Source organism: Chiloscyllium plagiosum, chromosome 25 (genome assembly GCF_004010195.1).
Source record: "Chiloscyllium plagiosum isolate BGI_BamShark_2017 chromosome 25, ASM401019v2, whole genome shotgun sequence".
NCBI lineage: Eukaryota > Metazoa > Chordata > Chondrichthyes > Orectolobiformes > Hemiscylliidae > Chiloscyllium > Chiloscyllium plagiosum.
In genome coordinates this window covers 18,016,159-18,039,105 of record NC_057734.1, presented here as the reverse complement: position 1 = coordinate 18,039,105, position 22,947 = coordinate 18,016,159, and the positions used below count along the sequence as shown (strand labels likewise).

General features: G+C 40.1%; 1 protein-coding gene across 5 annotated transcripts in view; it reads right to left on the bottom strand.

Moving 5' to 3' along the window:
- ttc28 (tetratricopeptide repeat domain 28) overlaps positions 1-22,947 on the bottom strand; it is a 745,244-nt gene that overhangs the window by 171,897 nt on the left and 550,400 nt on the right. For all 5 annotated transcript variants that reach the window (XM_043715612.1, XM_043715614.1, XM_043715613.1 and 2 more), the window contains 4 exons: positions 17,393-17,916; positions 16,309-16,418; positions 15,551-15,680; positions 14,160-14,378 (listed from right to left, as the gene is read on the bottom strand). In XM_043715612.1, the coding sequence (XP_043571547.1) occupies positions 14,160-14,378; positions 15,551-15,680; positions 16,309-16,418; positions 17,393-17,916 (983 nt within the window). The remainder of the gene's footprint in view (positions 1-14,159; positions 14,379-15,550; positions 15,681-16,308; positions 16,419-17,392; positions 17,917-22,947) is intronic.

Sequence of the window (22,947 nt, the reverse complement as noted above, 5' to 3'; positions counted from 1 at the left end):
TCGGTATTGGAACTGGTCCTCCTGGGACCTCTGGGACACCCGGACCAACTAACCCAACCACCCCGTGGCTCAACACTTCAACTCCCCCTCCCACTCCACCAAGGACATGCAGGTTTCTCATTTCCCCTCCCCCACAGTGGCAATCCAATGGGTAGTAGCAAGAAAGCACATTACTAGAAATAGGAAGGACAGAAAGGGAGACAAGAGAGAAGAGGCAGTGGCATTTTTTGATTAAGGAAAACATTGCTACTGTAATTAGAGAGGATATTTCTGAGGGATCAGCCAGTGCAAGTATATGGGTTGAACTTAGAAATAAGAAAGGGATGATCACCTCGATGTGATTGTACTCTAGGTCCCCCATTAGTCAGAAGGAAATAGAAGAGGAAATATATGGAGAGATCTCAGATGTATGTAAAATTAACAGTTGTAATAGCAGGGGATTTTAATTTTTCAAACATTGACTGGGACTACCATAATGTTAAAGGTTTCGATGGTGAGGAATTCGTTAAATGTGTTCAATAAAATTTTCTTTATCAGTATGTAAATGTTCCAACGAGAACTCAGCACCACCTTCCTAACCTGCAATCTTCTTCCTGAACTCTCCGCCCCCACCCCCACTTTAACCTCCTTCCACCTATCGCATTTCCAAAGCCCCTCCTCCCTACCTTTTATTTTAGCCTGCTTGGCACACTCTCCTCATTCCTGAAGAAGGGCTCATGCCAGAAGGACACAATTTCCCTCACACAAAACCATGTTGACTATTCCTAATCATTACTTGCTTCCCCAAACGCACGTAAATCGTATCTTTCAGAATCACCTTCAACAACCAACCCACTACCAATTTCAGGCTCACAGGTCTATCATTCCCATGCTTCTCCTCACAGCCTTTCTGAAAGATACAACACTAGCCAGCATCCAGTCCTCCGGCATCCTCACCCATGATTATAGATGATACAAATATCTTTGCCAGGGTCACCGCAACTTTCTCCCTGACTTCCCATAACACCCTGGAACTGTTGGGTCAGGCCCTCAAGACTTATCAACCGTTATAATTTCTAAGACCTCCAGCACTTCTTCTGAAATGTGAACTGTTTTCAAAACATCAATATTTATTTCCCTGAGTTCTCTCGCTTCTATTTCTGTCACAACAGTAAATATCAATACAAAATATTCATTAATATCTTTCCCATCTCTTGAGGTTCAATATAAAGATCTTGTTGATTTTTAAGAGGCCCTACTCTCTCTCTAGTTGCTCATTTGCTCTTAATGTATTTGTAGAATCTCCTCAGATTATCCTTAGCCTTATATGCCAATGCTATCTCATATTCCCACCTTGCCTTCCTGATTTCCTCTTAAGAATGCCCCTACACTCTTTATATTCTTCAAGAGATTCATTTGATCCCAGTTATCCATGTCTAATAAATGATTATTTTTTGTTTTTGACTAGAACCTTAATACCTTCACTGATCCATTGTTCCCCATTCTTACTAGCCTTAGGTTTCACTCTAACAGGAATATAATGACACTAAACTCTTGCTATAATACTTCTGAACGCTTTCCACTTGTTAGTCATCCCTTTAACTGCAAACAATCTACTCCGATCAATGTTTGCAAGTTCTGGTCTCACCATTAAAACTTGCCTCACTCTAATTAAGAACTTTAACTTATATGGAAGGCTTATCCTTTTCTAGTTTAAAACTAATTTATTTTAACTATTTTAAAACTAATAGAATTATGATCACTGGTCCCAAAGGGTTAACCTCCTAACTGCAGTCACTTGCCCTACTTTAATTCCCAAGAGAAGGTCAGGTTTCGCTCATTCTCTCGTTGGAACATTTACATACTGATAAAGAAAATTTTATTGAACACACTTAACGAATTCCTCACCATCAAAACCTTTAACATTATGGTAGTCCCAGTCAATGTTTGAAAAATTAAAATCCCCTGCTATTACAACTGTTAATTTTACATACATCTGAGATCTCTCCATATATTTCCTCTTCTATTTCCTTCTGACTAATGGGGGACCTAGAGTACAATCACATCGAGGTGATCATCCCTTTCTTATTTCTAAGTTCAACCCATATACTTGCACTGGCTGATCCCTCAGAAATATCCTCTCTAATTACAGTAGCAATGTTTTCCTTAATCAAAAAATGCCACTGCCTCTTCTCTCTTGTCTCCCTTTCTGTCCTTCCTATTTCTAGTAATGTGCTTTCTTGCTACTACCCATTGGATTGCCACTACCTCTGCACTGCTTTCCTCTCTCCTGTTAGTCTTGGTCTTTCACAACCTGTTTCACCAGAAAGGCATAAACAAGATCTCATGGCAACACCATTACTCCAAAAGCTAGCTCTGATTGGCTATGTCGTTGTTGGAGCAAGGGACTGCAAGAATGTTCACACCACCACGTCATGACAGGTGGTGATAACTGCTGCATTGTCCAAACCGGTCTACTACCTCCATCAGCCGGACCCAAAATCATGAGGCAAAATGAGCCGAATTCTCCATCTGCAGTCACACAGCCCCTGCACCTGAAAGTTAAGGACACTGTGAAAAAACCCAGCATATAGGCTATAGATTCCAAGGTTTTACAGCTGGCATGCAGGAGATAAGGAGGGCCACCAAGTGTCAGACTGAGCCAGTTGTCTCGTGCCTGAAAAGTAAAATAGAGATCAAGGCTATAATGATTTTGTACATGGATCCAAAGGGAAGCATCACTTCTTTAGTGATCACAAGCAATAATTTTTGTAGGCACGTGCCCTCTATGAGGAACCTTTCAGGACGCTTGCATTTTGTAGAATTTCCAGGTTTTTTGAACGTCTCCTTTCCCATCATTTCCAGTGCTGTCTCATGGGTAACAAGGCACCCCCTCCAGAAGACATGGTTAATGACCCCAGTGCACAACCTTCACACTGATGCTTAACAGTTCTACAACACAGCCCATGTAGCATTTGAAGATGCATTTCCATTGCCTAGAGTTGATTCTGGTTTGTCAAGGCAGCCAAAGTGCCCCGTCAACACCCTGATAATTATTGTATAACCTCTCTAGGAGAGGCAAGTGCTTGATTGATGCTCTGTATTATTCATGAAACTCTCAATCTGGTCTGAACGGAGGTCTGAACTGTCGCTAGAAGGTCATCATTTAACATTAATTTATGACCTGAAAAGAGCAGGCAGTACCAAATTCTGAAACAACAATGTCTCAGGGCAACTTACAACAAATTTCTTTTTAACATGAAAATTTGCTTATTGTCATTTAACATTAATTTATGACCTGAAAAGAGCAGGCAGGACCAAATTCTGAAACAATAATGTCTCAGGGCAACTTACAACAAATTTCTTTTTAACATGAAAATTTGCTTATTGTTGTCATACACAGTCTTTACATTTAGTGTGTGGAAACCATTTCTGCACAGGAAGGTGAGGGGTTAAAATGCAAATATTTTCAAAGCAACATGGATTCTATCCGGCGTACTCTGCACTTTGTCTAAAAGATATCACATAAAATTGAATGCCTCAATATCATTCCTGTTTCTCAAAACAGCTCTCCTGAAAAACGTCAGTCACTCGATCAACACATATGAATGGCACGCTGACAGATAAGACAGAGATCCCTTGTGACTATTTGAAATGGCCTTGTTCCATAACGTTGAGTGCAGTTGTCACCTTCATTGTCAAAGAGCACTTTGTGATCAGTTTACAGTGACTACAGATCCAAAGGCAGCCCTCAGCGCACTCGCATCATTGCCTTTTGGGCATTTTCAATTTTCTGATCCACATCCTCTTCCACTGGTTTTCTTGCAACCTCAGTCAGTTATAAATTGGAGAGGAAAACCAGCTGCTGGGATTTATCCTGCTTAAATATGCTCCACTCTTCTTTTCTCTGTGCTCTCTTGAACCTCTTCCTCCATGAAAACTGCCTGCAAAACAGTGACCATAGGGAAGGCCATTCTTGCTCTTGATAGGCTTTTCCTTTATGCATGAGTGGGGGATGAAGGAGGTCATCTTGGAATCTCTCAGTGGTCTCGAACTTTCACAGGCAGTCAGAAACAAGTTTAAGACTGTCTAGGCTTAATGCCAAAAAATGAATTGCTCCAAAAGGCTGTTCCCAACTGCAGTAATTCAAACTTTCAGCAGTCATCAGACTCAAAAACTCCTTACTTCAGCTAGTCTCAGCTGATCTTGAAAACAGCTGTGCCTTATACTTCTCATTCTAACCGAGCCCATGTGCACTGCCAGCATAAATATAGGACATTCTGGGCTGCAGCATCAGTGGTCCTCATTTTAATACACATTAATTAAAAGCATGAGGGCTCAAGAGCTAGAAATATATGTCCTTCGCTTTTCATGCAGAAAACCAGCAGAAACAGTTTCAGCCCCAATTGAGTCTTCTGATTTAAGCAGTATAGAATTCTGGGTCAATATGTGCTAAACGTAAGTACATATCCATGCCGTGGGACATCTCCATGAAGTACTTGGATGACTCTCCACAAAAATAATTTCTTATTGCATCCTTACAGCCAGCAAATAGAGATGATTAGCTCATCAATAATAATTAAACTTTCATGTAGATTGCAGAGAGAAGCAAAGTAATCTGGATTGTAGAAGTTGGACAAAAGAGGCACATATTCTGCCTCAGGAGACCTATTCCCATTCTAAGGTTTGAATCTGGAACTAAGGTGCATCACGATGGTAAAGCTGCAGTCACTGTTTTACTAGCAGATAGGTCAACCAAGAAGTGATGCCAGCCTCTCAAACAGCTGGAAGGAACACTGAAGCTGGTACTAATCCTCCACCAAGTATGTTTTTAAACACCTGGCTATTTAGAGAACACAGAATTGGCTGACCCATAGAAGACAGAGGGTGATGATAGATGGAAAGTATTCAGCCTGGAGCTCTGTGACCTGTGGTGTTCCACGGGGATTGGTTCCAGGATCTCTGCTCTTTGTGATGTTTATAAATGACTTGGATGAGGAAGTGGAAGGGTGGGTTAGTAAATTTGCCAATGACAAGAAGGTTGGTGGAGTGGTAGATAATGTGGAGGACTGTTGTAGGTTGCAAAGGGACATTGACTGGGCTGATAAGTGGCAAATGGAGTTCAATCTAGAAAAGCGTGCAGTCATTCACTTTGGAAAGCCGACTTTGAATGCAATTTACAGGGTTAAAGGCAGGATTCTTGGCAGTGTGGAGAAATAGAGGGAACTTAGGGTCCATAGTGTGGTGCTGGAAAGCACAGCATGTCAGGCAGCATCCAAAGAGCAGGAGAATTGATGTTTTGGGCATGAGCACTTCATCAGGAATCTTGCCCGCAACATCGATTCTCCTGCTCCTTGGATACTCTCTGACCTGCTGTGTTTTTCCTGCACCACACTCTCAACTCTGGCCTCCAGCATCTGCAATCCTCACTTTCAACCATATTAGGGTCCACATCCATTGATCCCTCAAAATTGCCACCTAAGTTGATTGGGTTTTTAAGAAAGCATATGGTGTTTTGGCTTTCATTAGCAGGGGGATTGAGTTTGAGAGCCACAAGGTTATGCTACAGATCTATAAAGCACTGGTTAGACCACACTTGGAATATGATGTTCAGTTCTGGTCGTCTGATGATAGGAAGGATGTGGAAGCTTTAGAGATGATGCAAAGGTGAATTACCAGGATGCTGACTGGACTGGAGGGCATGTCTTATGATGAAAGGTTGAGGGAGTTAGGGCCTTTCTCTTTGGAGCAAAGAAGGATGAGGAGGCTTGATAGAGGTGTACAGGATGTAGAGAGGCACAGATAGAGTGGATAGCTAGAGACTTGTTCTCATGGTGGAAATGTCTACACTAGGGGCTTAATTTTAAGGTGATTGGAGGAAGGTTTAGGGGAGATGTCAGAGGTAGGTTCTTTCCATAGACAGCAATGGGTGAGTGGAGACATTTAAGGCACATGGAAGATAGTACAATGAAAAGTATGTAGGTCAGTCTGATCTTAGAGTGGGATAAAAGGCCGGCACAACATCGAGGGCCAAAGGGCCTGTACAGTGCTGTACTGTTCTATGTCTTATGTTCACACAGGGAGAGGCCCTGGTGAACTGAACGGTAAGAAAACATACACAATAGCAAATACACACTCAGAATGAGTGGTTTTCATTACATTCTGCGAGCTATCACTGGATATTAGAGAACAGAACATCTCACAGGAGGCATGTTTTGGTGCAAAGGGAATTTTAAGGAATTGGTTTAATTTTGGTTGAGTTTTGTAAACATAAAATGATCCAGATTATAAGGGGCAACTTAAATTTTGAAACTACCCAGTTTCTTTTTTAACATAAGTCAGTTTGTGGTCTGATGCCAAACAGTTTCTAGTGTGAAGTTTCTGAGCAGAATTGATTCCCACATCTTACATAGAATGTTGGTAACTTATTTTCTCATTAGGACAGGAATGAGTACTCAGACCTCTACAGTCTCCAGTGGGTAGAAGGAGCAACCACATTTATACTGAATCAGCGTCTGCACTGTTAAACTGTGATCCATGTTGTTCTCCGCCGCCCCTCAACATTCCAAAGCAACAGATGCAGCACAATGTACAGCATATTTTGGATAAAACTTAGCCTTTCACACATTTGACAGTGTTTGCATGGACAACAGAGGCACAATAGGTAACAGAAAAATTGGGGCAGGTCACATACATCTTCAGTCAGTGCATATTCCTCAACAAAGTGAGGTTTCAGGATAAAATATGTTCTCATTGAGAGAGATTTACCAGTCTTACCTTCTGCCCAGGGAGCAGAAATTCCACAGGGGTCTTCCCAATGGTGTTGGTGGAAATAATACAGAACTGGTGGGAAGGCCATTTACACCAATGATACAGAACTGGTGGGAAGGCCATTTACTCCAATAATACAGAACGGCACGGTGGCACAGTGGTTAGCACTGCTGCCTCGCAGCGCCAGAGACCCGGGTTCAATTCCCGCCTCAGGCGACTGACTGTGTGGAGTTTGCACATTCTCCCCGTGTCTGCGTGGGTTTCCTCCGGGAGCTCCGGTTTCCTCCCACAGTCACAAAGATGTGCAGGTTAGGTGAATTGGCCATGCTAAATTGTCCGTAATGCTAGGTAAGGGGTAAATGTAGGGGTATGGGTGGTTTGCGCTTCGGCGGGTCGGTGTGGACTTGTTGGGCCGAAGGGCCTGTTTCCACACTGTAAAGTAATCTAATCTAATCTAACTGGTGGGAAGGCCATTTACACCAATGATACAGAACTGGTGGGAAGGCCATTTACTCCAATGATACAGAACTGGTGGGAAGGCCATTTACACCAATAATAGAGTTTCAACATAACAGTTATTATGGTAATTATCCAGAAAACGTCTGAGCATAATCTACCCCCAAATGTCTCAATCAGGGCTTCATAAAGTGAGAGACAAAGTGTGGGATCAGGAGCGAAACCTTTTTAGCTGGAATCTCCAAAAAGCAGTGGTATCTGTGGAGACCTGAGAGTGAGACTCCCTTAAATTCTCACATTTTTAATGGTGTGCAGGTCTAAACTGGCTTAATTCTTGATCTGAAAAATCCAATGAAAACATGGGTGTTTTTTATTTAAAGACCCTGTCACCTAAATGTTTCACCCTGATTGCAGAAGCCCCGACCACTCTCTTCCTCCAGCCCTGCTCTCCTAGCTCTCCATATCATTGGGCCATGACAATTTTCAAGCCAAAAAACAGTGTTACAATAGGAACCACTCTCTCTCTTTCTAGAAATCCACTTAATTTTCTCTTAAACCGATTAATGCAGTTATCCTCAGCGGTGTTTTCTGGTAACTTATCTCTCTTCAGAGTGCAAAAATTCCACCAGTCTTCCTTTTAAGAACGCCTTCCAGATATTTAATACAAAAGATATTGAGAAATTTGAAATCCACTATCAGATTAGATTCAGAACTGTGGCATAATAAGTTTTTTTTTAAATACTGCTGGTGAGTTAATTATTAACATTGATCACTTTCATAAACAGTTTAATTTCACTTCAAAAACAATGGGAGAAGACATTAAAATTGTAATCAATTTCTCAAAAGGAAAATCAACAGGGATATTTTTCTTGTTGTTTCTTTCCAATGGACTGTACTGGAAGTTACTTTTTATTATTTCCAGCAGTTATGCTTCATTTCCCATTCTGAGGCACAAATATTCCAGCACAGACCTCACTCTGATTAAGCACAATAATGTAGCACCTAACACCATTTCGCACCTCCACATCTGGGGCTCATTGCTTGCTGGCAATCATTATGTGGTGTACTGAAGCTGAATAATAATGCATTTTCAAAATTATCTCCCTCGACATGGTTAAAAAAAATCTAATTTACAAAGAAATGCTTGAAAGAGATCTTGATGATAATACTCTTCAAACATGTTTTAATTAATCATTAATTTTTTTTCTGGAAATTAATCAAAATTAAAAATCAAGTCAGTTTTTTGTTGCAGAATGCCCACTGGGCTACTCATCACATAGGAAATGAATCACTAAATTATTTGACCTCATTTCCTGCATTTGACTATGCAGTGTAACACTGTCTATTAAAATGTTACAGTCTGACAGTGAATGGAAAATCATGTATCCAATTCTTTTCTAGCTGAAATTGCATTACCTCTGGCCAATTTGTAGCTCCACTTCATTTACATTTTCTTCTTCATTTAAACAAAGCATCACTTTTATTGCATTGAGGTCAATTGGACGTGTAAATGTGAATTGTATGTTAAATGATTAAAAACCTGTTACTGGAATAATTCCACAGAGGCCAGGATCCTGTCACCAAGTCACCCTTTTTTTTGACACATGGGAAGCCCTTGACACTGATCCAACTCCTTGAGAGTCAGCTCACAGAGTGAGCAGAACCTCTGACGCTCTTGTTTATATCTGGCAGCCAGGGCTCCCTGATTGGACCAGGTAACAGCCCAATCGGGGAATTTATATTTTGAGGTCCACCTGGCTAATCTCGCTACAAGCACTGTGGTTACTCTTCTACATAATATCTAAATAATAACAAACAAATTACTACAAAGTTTAAAATATAAGTATTAAACTATAAAATGTGTCCATGAAAAATGTTTCCATTATTTGGACAGGTGAAGCAGAGGAACTGGAGTAGGCCATCGAGCCTGTTCAACCATTCAATGAGGTCATGGCTGATCTGTGGCCTAACTCCATATACATGCCATTTGGTTTATATCCCAACATACCTTTGCTTAACAAAAAAAACTCAGATTTAAAATTAACAACTGCATTCACTGCCATTTGTGGAAGAGCGATTCCAAACCTGTGTGTAGAAGTGCTTCATAACATCTCCCCTGATCAGTCTGGCCCTGATTCTCGGACTATGGCCCTCAGTTCTAGAACCTCCAACCAACGGAAATACTTTATTGACTGTGTCTTTTTCTGTTAATATCTTGAAGACTTCAATCAGATTATCCCTTAACCTTCTAAATTCTAGGAAAGACAAGCTTAATTTTCTCCTCATTACTTAACCCCCAACGTCTAGGTACTGTTCTTGTAAGACTATGTTGTACTCCCTCCAAGGCCAATACATCCTTCCTAAGGTGTGGGGCCCAGATCTGCTCTCAGTATTCCAAATGGTATCTCACCACGGTTTTGCATAACTGTCACATAACTTCTGAATCTTTTTACTCCAGTCCTTTAGATATAAAGCCAGTGTTTCATCAGCTTTCTTGATCATTTCTGTACCTGTTCGTGAAATTTTGAAGATCTCGCCACGTAAGGCCCCAAATGTCTTTGGAAATCCACTGTATTTAAATTTACGCCATCTAAAAAGTACCTTGATCTACCGATTATCAATCCAAAATGGATAACCTCATAGCAGAAAGAAATATTTTGGTGCATTGGAAATGGGGTTTTCTTTGAAGTCTCACAAAACCTAATCACTTACACTGATTTAAAATCAGACCCAGTATTTTGCCATCTGATCATTGAGTCATAAGGAGTGACTTTTCCCAGACACTGAACAATGGCAGGTCAGTTGGGAAAATATGGAGAGATTCGAAAGATGAGGCTCTTGATGTCAAGACAAAAAGTTTGATTCTCCAATTAAATTTCTAATGGTGAGACAGAGACTTGCAGTACAGCCCAGACAGAGCACACCAAACACTCCTGAAGTGCAGCATTCTGTACATCTGGAGCAATCAAAGCAAAGTTGCAATGGACTCTGATCAGCTGGGAGAGTCTTCTCTGGAGGCAGCTGAGGACATTGAGCAGGAGAGCTTGGAACAACAACAAACCAGACAGGGCTTAACAGATACTGGGTTGGAATAGGTGTGAGCTGAGAGCAATATCATTCATTGACTATAAACTTGTTTTTGTTCAAAAGACACATAATGCCGTTTTGTTCCCAAAAGCACTTATTTGTCTTTTCATCATTTTTGCTGTTGTTAAATAGAACTGACCGCTTTCAACAATGTGAAGCCTGTCCAATATGTGACGCTCACACATTGAACAATGCGATGATGGTATGCTACATTGTGCCTTGGGGAAAAGTAAACCCCACCCACAGAGAGCATTTGAAGAACTAGGTGGTCAGGAATTTGTTAAGTGTGTACTAGAACATTTTCTAATTGAGTATGTGGATGCACCAATGAGAGAAGGTACAAAAAGTGACTTACTCTTGGGAAATAAGGCAGGGCAGATGATTGAGGTGCCAGTGGGGGAGCACTTTGGGGCCAGCGACCATAATTCTATTAGTTTTAAAATACTGATGAAAAAGGATAGACCAGATCTGAAAGTTCTAAGTTGGAGGAATGCTAATTTTGCCGGTATAAGGCAAGAACTTTCAAAAGCTGATTGGGCGCAGGTGTTCACAGGTAAAGGGACGGCTGGAAAATGGGAAGCCTTCAGAAATGAGATAACAAGTCCAGAGAAAACATATTCCTGTTAGGGTAAAAGGAAAGGCTGGTAGGTGTAGGGAATGCTGGATGACTAGAGAAATTGAGGCTTTGGTTAAGAAAAAGAAAGAAGCATATGTAAGGTATAGACAAGATAGATTGGATGAATCCTTAGAAGAGTATAAAGGCAGTAGGAGCATACTTAAGAGGGAAAACAGGAGGGCAAAAAGGGGACATGACATAACTTTGGCAAATAGAGTTAAGGAGAATCCAGAAGGTTTTTACAAATACATTAAGGACAAACGATAACTAGGGGGAGAATAGGGCCCCTCAGCAAGGTGGCCTTTGTGTGGAGCCACAGGAAATGGGGGAGATAACAAACTGGTATTTTGCATCAGTGTTTACTGTGGAGAAGGACATGGAAGATATAGAATGTGGGGAAATAGATGGTGATATCTTGAAAGATGTTCATATTACAAAGAAGGAAGTGCTGAAATGTCTTGAAATGCATAAAAGTGGATAAATCCCCAGGACCTGATCAGGTGTACCCTAGAACTCTGTGGGGAGCAAGGGAAGTGATTGCTGGGCCCCTGACTGAGATATTTGTATCATCGATAATCAGAGGTGAGGTGCCGGAAGACTGGAGATTGGCTAACGTGGTGCCACTATTTAAGAAAGGTAGTAAGGACAAGCCAGTGAACTATAGACCCATGAGCTTGACATCAGTGGTGGGCAAGTTGTGGGAGGGAATCCGGAGGGACAGGATGCATGTGTGTTTGGAAAGGCAAGGACTGGTTAGGGATAGTCAACATGGTTTTGTGCATGGGAATCATGTTTCACAAACTTGATTGAGTTTTTGAAGTAATAATGAAGGGGATTGATGAGGGCAGAGTGCTAAGGCGTTTAACAAGGTTCCCATGGGAGACTGGCTAGCAAGGTTAGATGTCATGGAATACTGTGAAAGCTAGCCATTTGAATACAAAATTGGCTCAAAGACAGAAGACAGAGGGTTGTTTTTCAGACTGGAAGCCTGTGACCAGTGGACTGCCACAAGGATTGGTGCTGGGTCCACTACTTTTCGTCATTTATATCAATGATTTGGATGTGAGCACAAGAGGTATAGTTATTAAGTATGCAGATGACACCAAAATTGGAGGTGTAATGGACAGCGAAGAAGGTTACCTCAGAGTAGAATGGGATCTTGATCAGATGGTCCAGTAGACGGAGGAACTGCAGATGATGTTTAATTTAGATAAATGTGAGGTGCTGCATTTTGGGAAAGCAGATCTTAGCAGGATTTATACTCTTAATGGTAAGGTCCTATCAGTAGGATGTTGTGAAACTTGAAAGGGTTCAGAAAAAATTTACAAGGATGTTGCCAGGGTTGAAGGATTTGAGCTACAGAGAGAGGTTGAATAGGCTGGGGTTGTTTTCCCCTGAGTGTTGGAGAGTGAGGGGTGACCTTGTAAAGGTCTATAAAATCATGAGGGGCATGGATAGGATAAATAGACAAAGTATTTTCCCTGAGGAAGCGGGAGTCCAGAACTAGAGGGCATAGGTTGAGGGTGAGAGGGGAAAGATATAAAAGAGACCTAAGAGAGTGGTACGTGTATGGAATAAGCTGCCAGAGGAAGTGGTGGAGGCTGGTACAATTGCACCATTTAAAAGGCATCTGGATGGGTTTATGAATAGGAAGGGTTTGGAGGGATATGGCACATGGGACTAGATTAGGTTGGGATATCTGGTCAGCATGGATGCGTTGGATGAATGGTCTCTTTCCATGCTGTACAACTCTCTGACTCTACGTGCAGCTTGATCCTTGTAGCTGCAGTTACAATCACGGTCAATCAGACAGGTGATGTAAAATGGCAATTCTTTTATCAATGGGAGCTTGTATTTGCAATGATGTGTCTCTCATGTCACCTATGAGCCCTGAGAAGGCTCCTCTCCCAGTAGCTTCCCTACGAAGCATAGCACTGGGCTGGCAGTGCAGGAGCTTCGGCAGGACTAGGCTTTAAATATAGTTTTGTGGAAACCCCTGGGGATCTCAACATTGACAAGTACTTCTGCCATTGCTGAGGGCATGATAGCATAAACTAGAGACATGGTGCATGCACAAATGAGGTGAGCAGCAGGGAATTACGTAAGATAGGTTAGAGAGAAAACCTCCATGAAACTCCCCAAAATTACCATGTAGCTGATTGTTTTTGGTAAAATTCAACCCAAGGACCACATAGTGCAGAAGGAAGCCATATGGCCCATTGAGTCCAAATCACCTGTCTATGAGTAATCGAGTTAGCCTCATTTCTCCACTCTATCCCTGTAGCCCTGCAAGTTTCCTTCCCCCAAGTGCCCAACAAATTTCCTCCCTAAATTAATTGCCTCTGCTTCTACCAACGCCATAGGGCAACAAAATCCAAGTCCTTCCCATTTACTGCATAAAAAATGTTATCCTCACATGTTGTGTGCATCACTTGCCCAAATCTTTAAAGTTTTGCTTTGTCTATCCTACTCAAACCTGCTATCATCGTGTAGACCCACCAGCAGATCTTCACTCAAGTTTCTTTGTTCCAAGGAGAGCAATTCCAGCTTCACCAATCTAACTTCGTGGCAAAAATTCTTCATCCCTGGAACCATTTTGAGAAATCTCCTCTGCACCCTTACTTTTACCATCACATCCCTCATATACAGTGGCGAGCAGAGCTCGACACTATTTATGACTTTATCAGAACTTTGCAAAGATTCAGCATAATGAGTCTGTTTTTGCATTCAATTTATCAAGTCCAATATTAAGTTTTTTTAGAAAAAAGGAAAATACTTTCATATCACTGTGACAAACAAATGTTTTAAAGAAATCTTGATGATATAATCTCATGTCAAGCTAACAGCTTTCCAATAAACAACTGCCAACACTCCCTGTGAGGGGCCAATTGGAGCACTGCACATTCCAAACAGCACAAATAACAATAACATGGTTTTTGCGATGGAGTCTAAGGTGTATGCATTTATAGGACAGTGGAAGAACTGTAATGCTCTTTGTCAAAAAGTGTAACTGAATATTTTAATTTTCAGCAGTGACAGATTTAAAACTAAGATTAGTATTCTTGAACATAGATACATTCATGAAATGCCAAGCCCTACTTTCGACAATTCCACAATGCCAAGATTTGGTATTACAATACACAAATGGCACAATCAATGCTACATTATAGGAGAGATATCAGTGGAGCTATTAATTATTTCAAGGATCAAGGTTACGTTTAACTCTTGAGACATTATAATACATCCATACCTGCTCCTGGTGCCAGTAACCAACTGTAGAGGTATCCAGCTGCTTGTGAATAGTATAACACCAGACTACGTTGATTATTGATGGCCTCCAGAATCTGGTCAATTGTGACAGGAGTCAATGGGTCAGATTCTTGCTGTCCAGTTTGCCTTTCTACTAAGAGATCTGCAAATGCCCTTGTTCTTCCCCTCTCTGCTACTGCTAATGCCTCATCATGACGACCTAACAAGATTATAAAAAAGCAAAATATATGAGGAAGAAACCTGTAATTTAAGATAAATATATACTTCATCTAATTTAAAAATATACAATACTTTGCTTACATATGACAAGGACATTATCCACATATTGTGTAAAATATTTTGATTTAAAGAAGTTTCACTGTCCTGATACCCTCAATTCCGTACACATGATTATCTCCAAAAATATGCTCTATAAAGTTGATAGTAATTGTTTGTGAAAGGTAAATTTTCAATTAGATTTTTTGTTAACTGAATACCTTTACTCAGAATTCCCATATTATTTACAGTATTATCTTCTTAACTCCTTAAGCAGTACCTAATGTTGATTCACCACTTATTTTGGTTGTCTCAAACCTGCAGCAGAATAAACTATAAACTGCAAATCTTTGGAAACAGACAAGCATGAAATTTTGCAAACAACTTTTAATTTTCGGAAATCATACGCTCTCTGTGGTCACCGAGGTAATAATGGTATCAAGAGGGAATGGAAACCATTCATTTTCATAAACAAATATTCTCAGGTCAGGTATGGAATTTTAGACACATAGCTGAGTTCAAAGCTCCAGAGAATCCATTCTGTATGAAATGACATCTTCTATTTATACGTACAGCTATATCAGAGTAAAATTGCCAATTAAAGGAAAATGATCTTGCATTTCAAACTGGGACATCAAGCCGTCCAAAGGTGCTTTACTGTCAATTAGTTGCATTTTGAAATGCAATCATTGTCATGTATCGGCAACAGTGACAGCCAATTTGCACAAATGAAGGTCCCACAAGATATTGAAATGAACAAGCAGATTAATTTGTTTTAGTGGTGTTTTCTTCTTAAGGATAGCAGAGTGAAGCCCTGCACTGGATTTATCAAATCATGGTGGCACATAGTGATATGTGGATTTATGTATTATCTGATCCACTGGTCCCAATCTCAGCTGCACTGCACCAAGCAAAGTAATGCTTCCTTATTGTGTTGAATTAAATATCACAAGGAATACTGTACTGACCCAGTAAAGGCACAGGCCAGGCCATGCTCACTTTTACTGACTGTTAGCTATTGCCTGAGAATTAAAAAAAGTCATCTAATTAAAAAAAAAATCTTTGCCAGTGTGCCAGGAATTGATTCCACTCGGGACAATCTGGAACTTTACTTACCCAGACTAACCAATACACGTTGTAAAGCTTGGTAGGATGACGTTTGAAGGTCAAACAATGAAAGCTTATAATCCGTGCTATGCTGTGCTTCATGACGTATATTTTCAAATAAGGCAGATGCTCTATAAAGCTGAAATGAAAAAAGATGCTGAGTGAATATTATAAATAATCTACAATGCGCCGAGTTTGTGCATCAAAGCATCTTTCATTGGCATAGACAAGTATGTTGAATCCTTCCAACGTGTGCAGGTGGGAAATTCAAAAGAAATTCTGGTCAGCCATATATTGGGAAGAGGTTACGGCATCTAACTTCACCATCCATTGCTCCAGCCTACAGAATGTATATCAAAGTGTTTCTGTAACACATTAAGACCAACATTTCTTGAGGTCTTAAAGTTTACTGTGAGCTTTATGAGACTTACATGCATTCTCAGATAACAACTGATATTGTCCTTACTTTCATTTTCCTGTGATTAAATAAACAGAATATAATTCACATGGACTTTTAAAAATTTCTGGTACATCAGTTGTGATTGAACAATAAAAGGTTGGAGCAAATATTTGCTAAGTGTTTAGTGCATTAAAACCTGTTTTCATGTGATGTACGATGTTAATTTCTTACTTCATTTTATCTTTTTATATAAAGGAACAAACAATAGAAATGAAAAGTAAATACGACTTCTGAAAATGTGGCACTCGGTTTGTGGAATCCCCACCCCTAAAGGTTATGATCCACCTTTGGTGCAAGTGTCAGGTACCTGGTGTTGTGCCTCTTCAAGGTTTCTGCTGACCCACAGCGAAAGGCCCAGTCGATGTCTAATTTTAGCCTCATCCTCTCTGCGGCCAAGCTGCTCTGCCAGCCTCAGTCCTGAATAAGAAAGATGAAGCTTACATGAGGCACCACCAAAGCATTTACGAAGTGCTAGTTGGAAAACTAACTTGCATTAGAGATTTTAGATTCCAAAAGAGGTCACAACTGCACCAGAAGAAATTTAATTCACATGTAAAAGAAAATTAAGCACTTACACTTCTGTAACAACATACACGAATGTGAATTTTAGAACATTATGCTCTGAGAAAAACAAAGGAAACTAAATTAGGTCTTCTTGAAGGAAAATCACTACTGTAATATTTAAAATAGTGCAGAGATTTTGGTTGAAGTTCTCATTTCCACTGGATCTCTCACTGTAATTTGCAGATGATCTAAAACCAAAGCGATAATTTCATTCATTGAATATATTTACAATGTCTCAAAAGCACTTTCATCATCACAGAGCAGTCTATTTTAAAAGAACTAACTTTGCCAAAGATCATCTGCAGACATTGCCAGCTGGAACCAGGTTGTGGGGTCCATGAAGGCCAAGCTGAACCAAATATTGAGTTTACAAGCCTGAATTGTGCAACACTAGTATAAATACAGGAAACTCAAGTAAATGTTATGTATGGGGACATGAAGCTACACAACTGAAAAGCAAAAGGTTTTCACACATTTATCTCAGAAACAGTAAAGACCAAAGGAAACTGTGCTTACGATGGTCTCAACATAAATGATGCAAATATCCTCACAAACAAAATCAACCCTATGTGAAACTCTGTACTTATGGCAAAAGGTTCCAGGAAATTCAAGGTTGGTGTGACAAAACCATATTTAAAGTTGCTCTTAATCTCCACTATATTTGATGAGTCATTAATTGCTTAGAGAACACATTTTGCAATGTTAATTTAAAAATAGCAATACCAAAATCAATGGGCATTGCATCAGATATTCTACTGTCCTGGGAGAAGGAGAGGTGTTAGACAGAAAACATCAGAGAACATATACAATTGAAGGAGAGCACATACCTTCCTGTAAATACATGACAGCCTGTGAGTAGTTCTGTAAGGCATGGTGTGTTCTCCCCAGGCTGCTGTATGCAATAGTTTTGGCCACTAAGTCATTCATCTGGGCAGCAATACTCAGATGCTGCTCCTGATACATTACAGCTCGTTCATAATTTCCCAAAGATTCATAGGTCAATCCGAGGTTACCATAGGCACGACCTTGACATGTAGGGTTATTGGTTTCCTCTGCAATCTCTAAATCAAGCTGATGGTACTGCAGTGAAGTTTCATATTCCGCCATCTGTTGGTAAACTCCGCCAAGACCACAGGCAGCATCACTCTCCAGAATTCGATTCTTCATCTCACGGGCAATGTTTAGTTGGCGTTCAAGGCAAGAAATGGCCTGTTCATAGTTTCCTAGCTGGCTGTGTAAGCTGCCAAGCTCCCCATAAGCTTGGGCTTTGTTGGATGATTCTCCAAGTTCATGGGCTACTACCAATCTCTTTTCAAAACACACAAGAGCTTGCTGAAGGTTCCCCATCGCCCTGTGCAAATAAACAAATTCAGTTCAAACAACATGTAAGATCAAAGAGCTTTTATGGTAAGAGTTTAAAACAGAGTTTATTTTTGTAATTTTGAATATCCTTTCCATTTCTATTGTTTCATTTGATTTCACATACTTTCGTGTTGAGGAGATTGGGTAATAAGAATTTGACAATGAAGAATTAGTGTAAAGGAGCCCTAAAATTACAAAGGATACAAGAGAGATATAAAAAAAACCAGGAGACCTGTGATAGATGTACCAAAGCACATGTGACATGTAACATCAAAAATACTGAAAATATCTTCTGTTTACCCATGCAGCAGAAACGTGCTTACAGCAAATAAGCCTTTGACTTTGCTACAGCCAACACTGATAATGCACCTTCTACATGCCCAACTCAAAATATAAAACTGTAAAATATATCACATGATAAACTTCCTGCTGATTCCCTGAAAAGTTATTTCTTGAGATATCTGCAGGAAAATCAGATTTAAACTCCTGCTAACATATTCACTGCACTTTACCTGCAAACACTGAATGGATTTAAAAATTACCACTGAAACAAAGGAGATTCAACCACTCCAATTTTTTGTCTCATGATATATGACATCATCATGTGAAACTTACTGTGAAATTAAATGCTTGCTATTGTGAACTGTATTCTGTATATCCTAGGGATATGTAGAAACAAACTTAATAAATCATAAAATGTTTACAACACAACATTTCAGAGCTCTGTGAGATTCTTACTTTCCTTCTGCTCAGCCTATTAAAATGCCCTGGGCATAGACAAACTCCACCACATTCCAAAATGTGTATTTCTCCAATAAGCTATTACATAACAATGTAATGTTTCAGACAGGAACAGCATAAGGCAATTATTCTGTCCAACACTATCATTACATTTGTGATGATAGTCAACTAACTGTTTGTTCCTTATTAACATCTATTGCCTTTCTGAATTTTCTAATAACTCTTCATGTTTGACATAATTGTTAAAGCTGACTGATTATTCAGAAACAAAAACGAACAGGAATATAGTTAATTTAAAGTATTGGGTGTATTTGTACACTTAAATAGCTCACAGTAGACAGCTACTTTATTCTTCACAGTCTGAGTGCCTCTTAGATTTATTCTTCTACAACCTTAACATATCTGGATCACCCCATGACACTTCATTCTTGTCTGGAAAGTGAGCATGTTAAGTTCACATAACAACAGTATTCTGCTGGTGACAGTGACCACTTGGAGATCTACCGGCTTGCGGGCTTTTATGGTCTCAATCACCATTTTTATCGTGCAGGCACTGGCAGACTGAAACACTCAGATGATGCCATAAACACTGATGCCTTCAGTGAGTGAGCTTCTATTTAATATCCCCCTTAAACGCCCCATTCATTTCCTACCAGGCCGTGCCATGTCTTCAATGATTTTCTAACCCATTATATTACCTGAACATGTACACCTAAAGCAATCAGTCCTCCCAAAAAAGCTTCATCAGGTTGACACCAACAACAGAACTTAAAACATGACAGCGTGGATAGATCATAATATTTGTTGGTCACTGGAGACATTTCAATGTAGGTCATGGCATGAATTTAATTTGTGAAAATAGAAAAAACAGTGAACACAGTCTAGCATATTGGAAGCTGTCAGCTCAACATACTTTGTACATCTGGAGGTTATCAGGAGGTTGGGACAAATGAAAGGGCACTTAGTCCAGATTTCAGTTTGGTAAATTTAGACTAAGACGATCACTGCTCTTTGAACATAATTGACGATTTGCTCACAGCGTACCCTTTGATATAAAATTCAATCATTCTACCCCAGCAAGCACGGTCATTATTCATTCTAACCTTTTCTTTTCATAACAATTATTCAGTTACAGTTGGATACTCAATACTTTCCTCAAGCTCTGCTTCACTCAGCGTTATATCTTAATAATCATTTATAAATGCCAGTCACCAAAGATTAATTCTTACCAGTGACTCAAGTAACTCACAGAACATTAAGTGATGTCATATATAGCAGCTACGCTATTCTTTGATAAAACTGGTTAAATTATTTCTTCAATATTAAATGATCATTGCAACAGAACTGTTATGTTATAGAAAACAAGATAACCAATTGTGCCTGCAAGTTTTTGAACTTGTGTTAAATTACAGACCTGCATGAATGCCACTAATATAAATAGATAGGTGGACTTACAGTAATAGGATATGCTAGAGTGATTTAGATCAGGGTCCCTGCCTGTCAGTCACACTATGACAGGGCTGTACTATTGGAGGATCAGTCAATTGGTCCAGCAACACAAGCAGGCTGTTGTGGTGTCAGCCAGACATAGGACTCTACTATGACCGTACTGCACTCTTAAGGGCTAATCAGTCACAGTGACAAAGGTGCACTGTTACAGAGTCAGTCAGTCAGGAAGGTAATTCTGCTAACTTGTGACAGAGCTTTGTTGTTGAGGTGTATCTGTGAGACATATAGTAACATTCAGTGATGCTCTGAGGTCAACCAGTTGCCCAGTAACAAGACTGCATTGCACAAAATTGCAAAACAATAAATGTCAACAGTTGGTTTCCAAAACCAATGCAACTGATGGATCACAAGCTGCTGACAGCACTTCACTCCATGCTCTGAGCTACCTGCAGTTGGACTGCACAGCAATACAACTCCAATTGTTTTACTTCTTCCTGCTGGCCTTCATTATTCATAGACTATCCAGTTAAAATAATCTCCAGAGGGAAACATTACTCAGAAGAATTACAAAATACCTTTGTAATCAAATACTACAAATAATGTGTCACAGCTGGGGCCATCTTTAAACAGTAAATGCCTCCAATTATGAATAGTGCAATGCAACAAGAAAGATAGCACTTTCACTCTGTACTGCTTCCTCTCAATTAAGCTGCCTCTCAATTAGAATAATCTAATCTAATTAGAATAATCCTCTCAATTAGAATAATCTAATTTCATGCTCATGTGTGAAGATTAAGGAAAATTAGGTTGCAAGTGAATTCGATCTGCATCTCCAATTGAATTTTTGATGTTTAGAAATGCCATGTGCTGAAAAGTTCCTGCCAGAAAAACATGTGGGTGGAAATGCTGTTGAATATGTGATCTCTCTTATGTTAACCTTCAAAAGATTAATTATTGATGTAATACCCCAGTCAGGACTGAGTCTTTAACAGGACTGATTATCTCAATAATGGCCCAGTGCAGAACATGAGTACATAACAGCTAAGCATTCCTTCTCACTTCTGTTCTGTTAATGAGACTGGTTTCTCTTGTCTCCATGACAGAATCTGGCTCTCCTCCACAGCAGCCAGTATCCTAACCTACATTCTGAAGGGTGGAAGACGGAAAGCCAGCCAGGAGAGCTGAGCCTGAGAGGAACAGAAGCATTGATGATGGTTTCAAAAGCAAATAAACTGAAGCACTTGCAAAGAAAAGCCATGTTACAGATGCTGAAGTGGGCAGCCGTTATGGTGGAAATGATATCGGCCCAGTGTTAAAAAGTGTTCCAAGGTTGCCCATTGTCAGCCAGGGAAGCAAACAGAAATTGTGCATAGGAACATCCTAAAGGAAAAGACTGAAAATAATTACACAGTCAAATAGGGAAACCAACTTTCTTATATCTGCTTCTCCCTGAGCAATGGAACAATGGGTTAAAGTTGAGGAATGAGCTGGAAATGTGTTGCTGGAAAAGCGCAGCAGGTCAGGAACATCCATGGAACAGGAGAATCGACGTTTCGGGCATAAGCCCTTCTTCAGGAAGGCGTATGTCCGAAACGTCGATTCTCCTGTTCCCTGGATGCTGCCTGACCTGCTGCGCTTTTCCAGCAACACATTTCCAGCTCTGATCTCCAGCATCTGCAGACCTCACTTTCTCCTTAAAGTTGAAGAATGCCAATTTATCTGCAGGCTTTTCCCTCCATTAATAATCTATCTTGCAATTTGCATCCTCTTACACCCCTTCCAAAGATCATGTAATTGAATGAAAGTCTAATCCTTAAAAATGTTATTTGAGATTGGATAGACTTCGAATTATGAAGAAATTATTCAAAATTTGCAGCCATCATTTGGACTTTTCAATTTTCTCCCTTTTAATTTGAAGGGACCTGATTCTTTTAAGGGGTATACTTTAACAAATGCCAATTCCTACTTCGCATTAATACTTCATGCATGGAATGAGATATCAAGTGTTGGAAGTTTATTCCATTAAAACAGACAACACAACGAAGTTCAATCTTGTTTTTTTCCAACATTCACACATACAAACTCCAGCGTAGGCATATCAGTCATCGAGTCATATAGCACAGAAACAGACCCATTGGTCCAACCAGTCCATGCCGAACATAATGCCAAACTCAACTAGTCCCAACAGCCTGCTACTGGCCCATGTCCTTCCAAACTTTTCTATTCATGTATCTATCCAGATATCTTTTAAATGTTGTAAGTGTACCCACATCCACCATTCATTCCACACTCGAACCACCCTGTGTGTAAAAATATTGCCTCTTACGTCTTTTTAAAATCTCTCTCCCTTCATCCTAAAAATTTGCCCCGAAGTCTTGAAATTCCCCATCCTAGGGAAAAGGCAACTCCATCAACTCTATCTATAACTCTCATTATTTTACAAACTTCTATCAGGTCACCTCTCAACCTCCTCTTCTCCAGTGAAAGAAGTCCCAGCCTATCCAGCCTTTCTTTAGAACTCAAACCTTCCATAGTGCCTGGCCCGGAGTAAGCAAATCTAAGGTCATGTCTTGTGCCCACAGCAAGTTTTGGTAATGACCAAGCGAGAGGGTAGCAGGTGAGGTCCCCACAAATTTCCTGCCCCTTCTCCAATTAAGTCAGGGATTGGAAGGCAATCCCCAATCTGTTACCAAATGAAACCCTGAAGAGGGCAATTAATGGTACATCAACCCAATTTCAATGCCATCATAAAATCCACTCTAATTGTGGAGACCCAAGAGACATCTTGAATCTGTGCTGAATGGCTCCATGCATGAAATGGCAGAAGCAT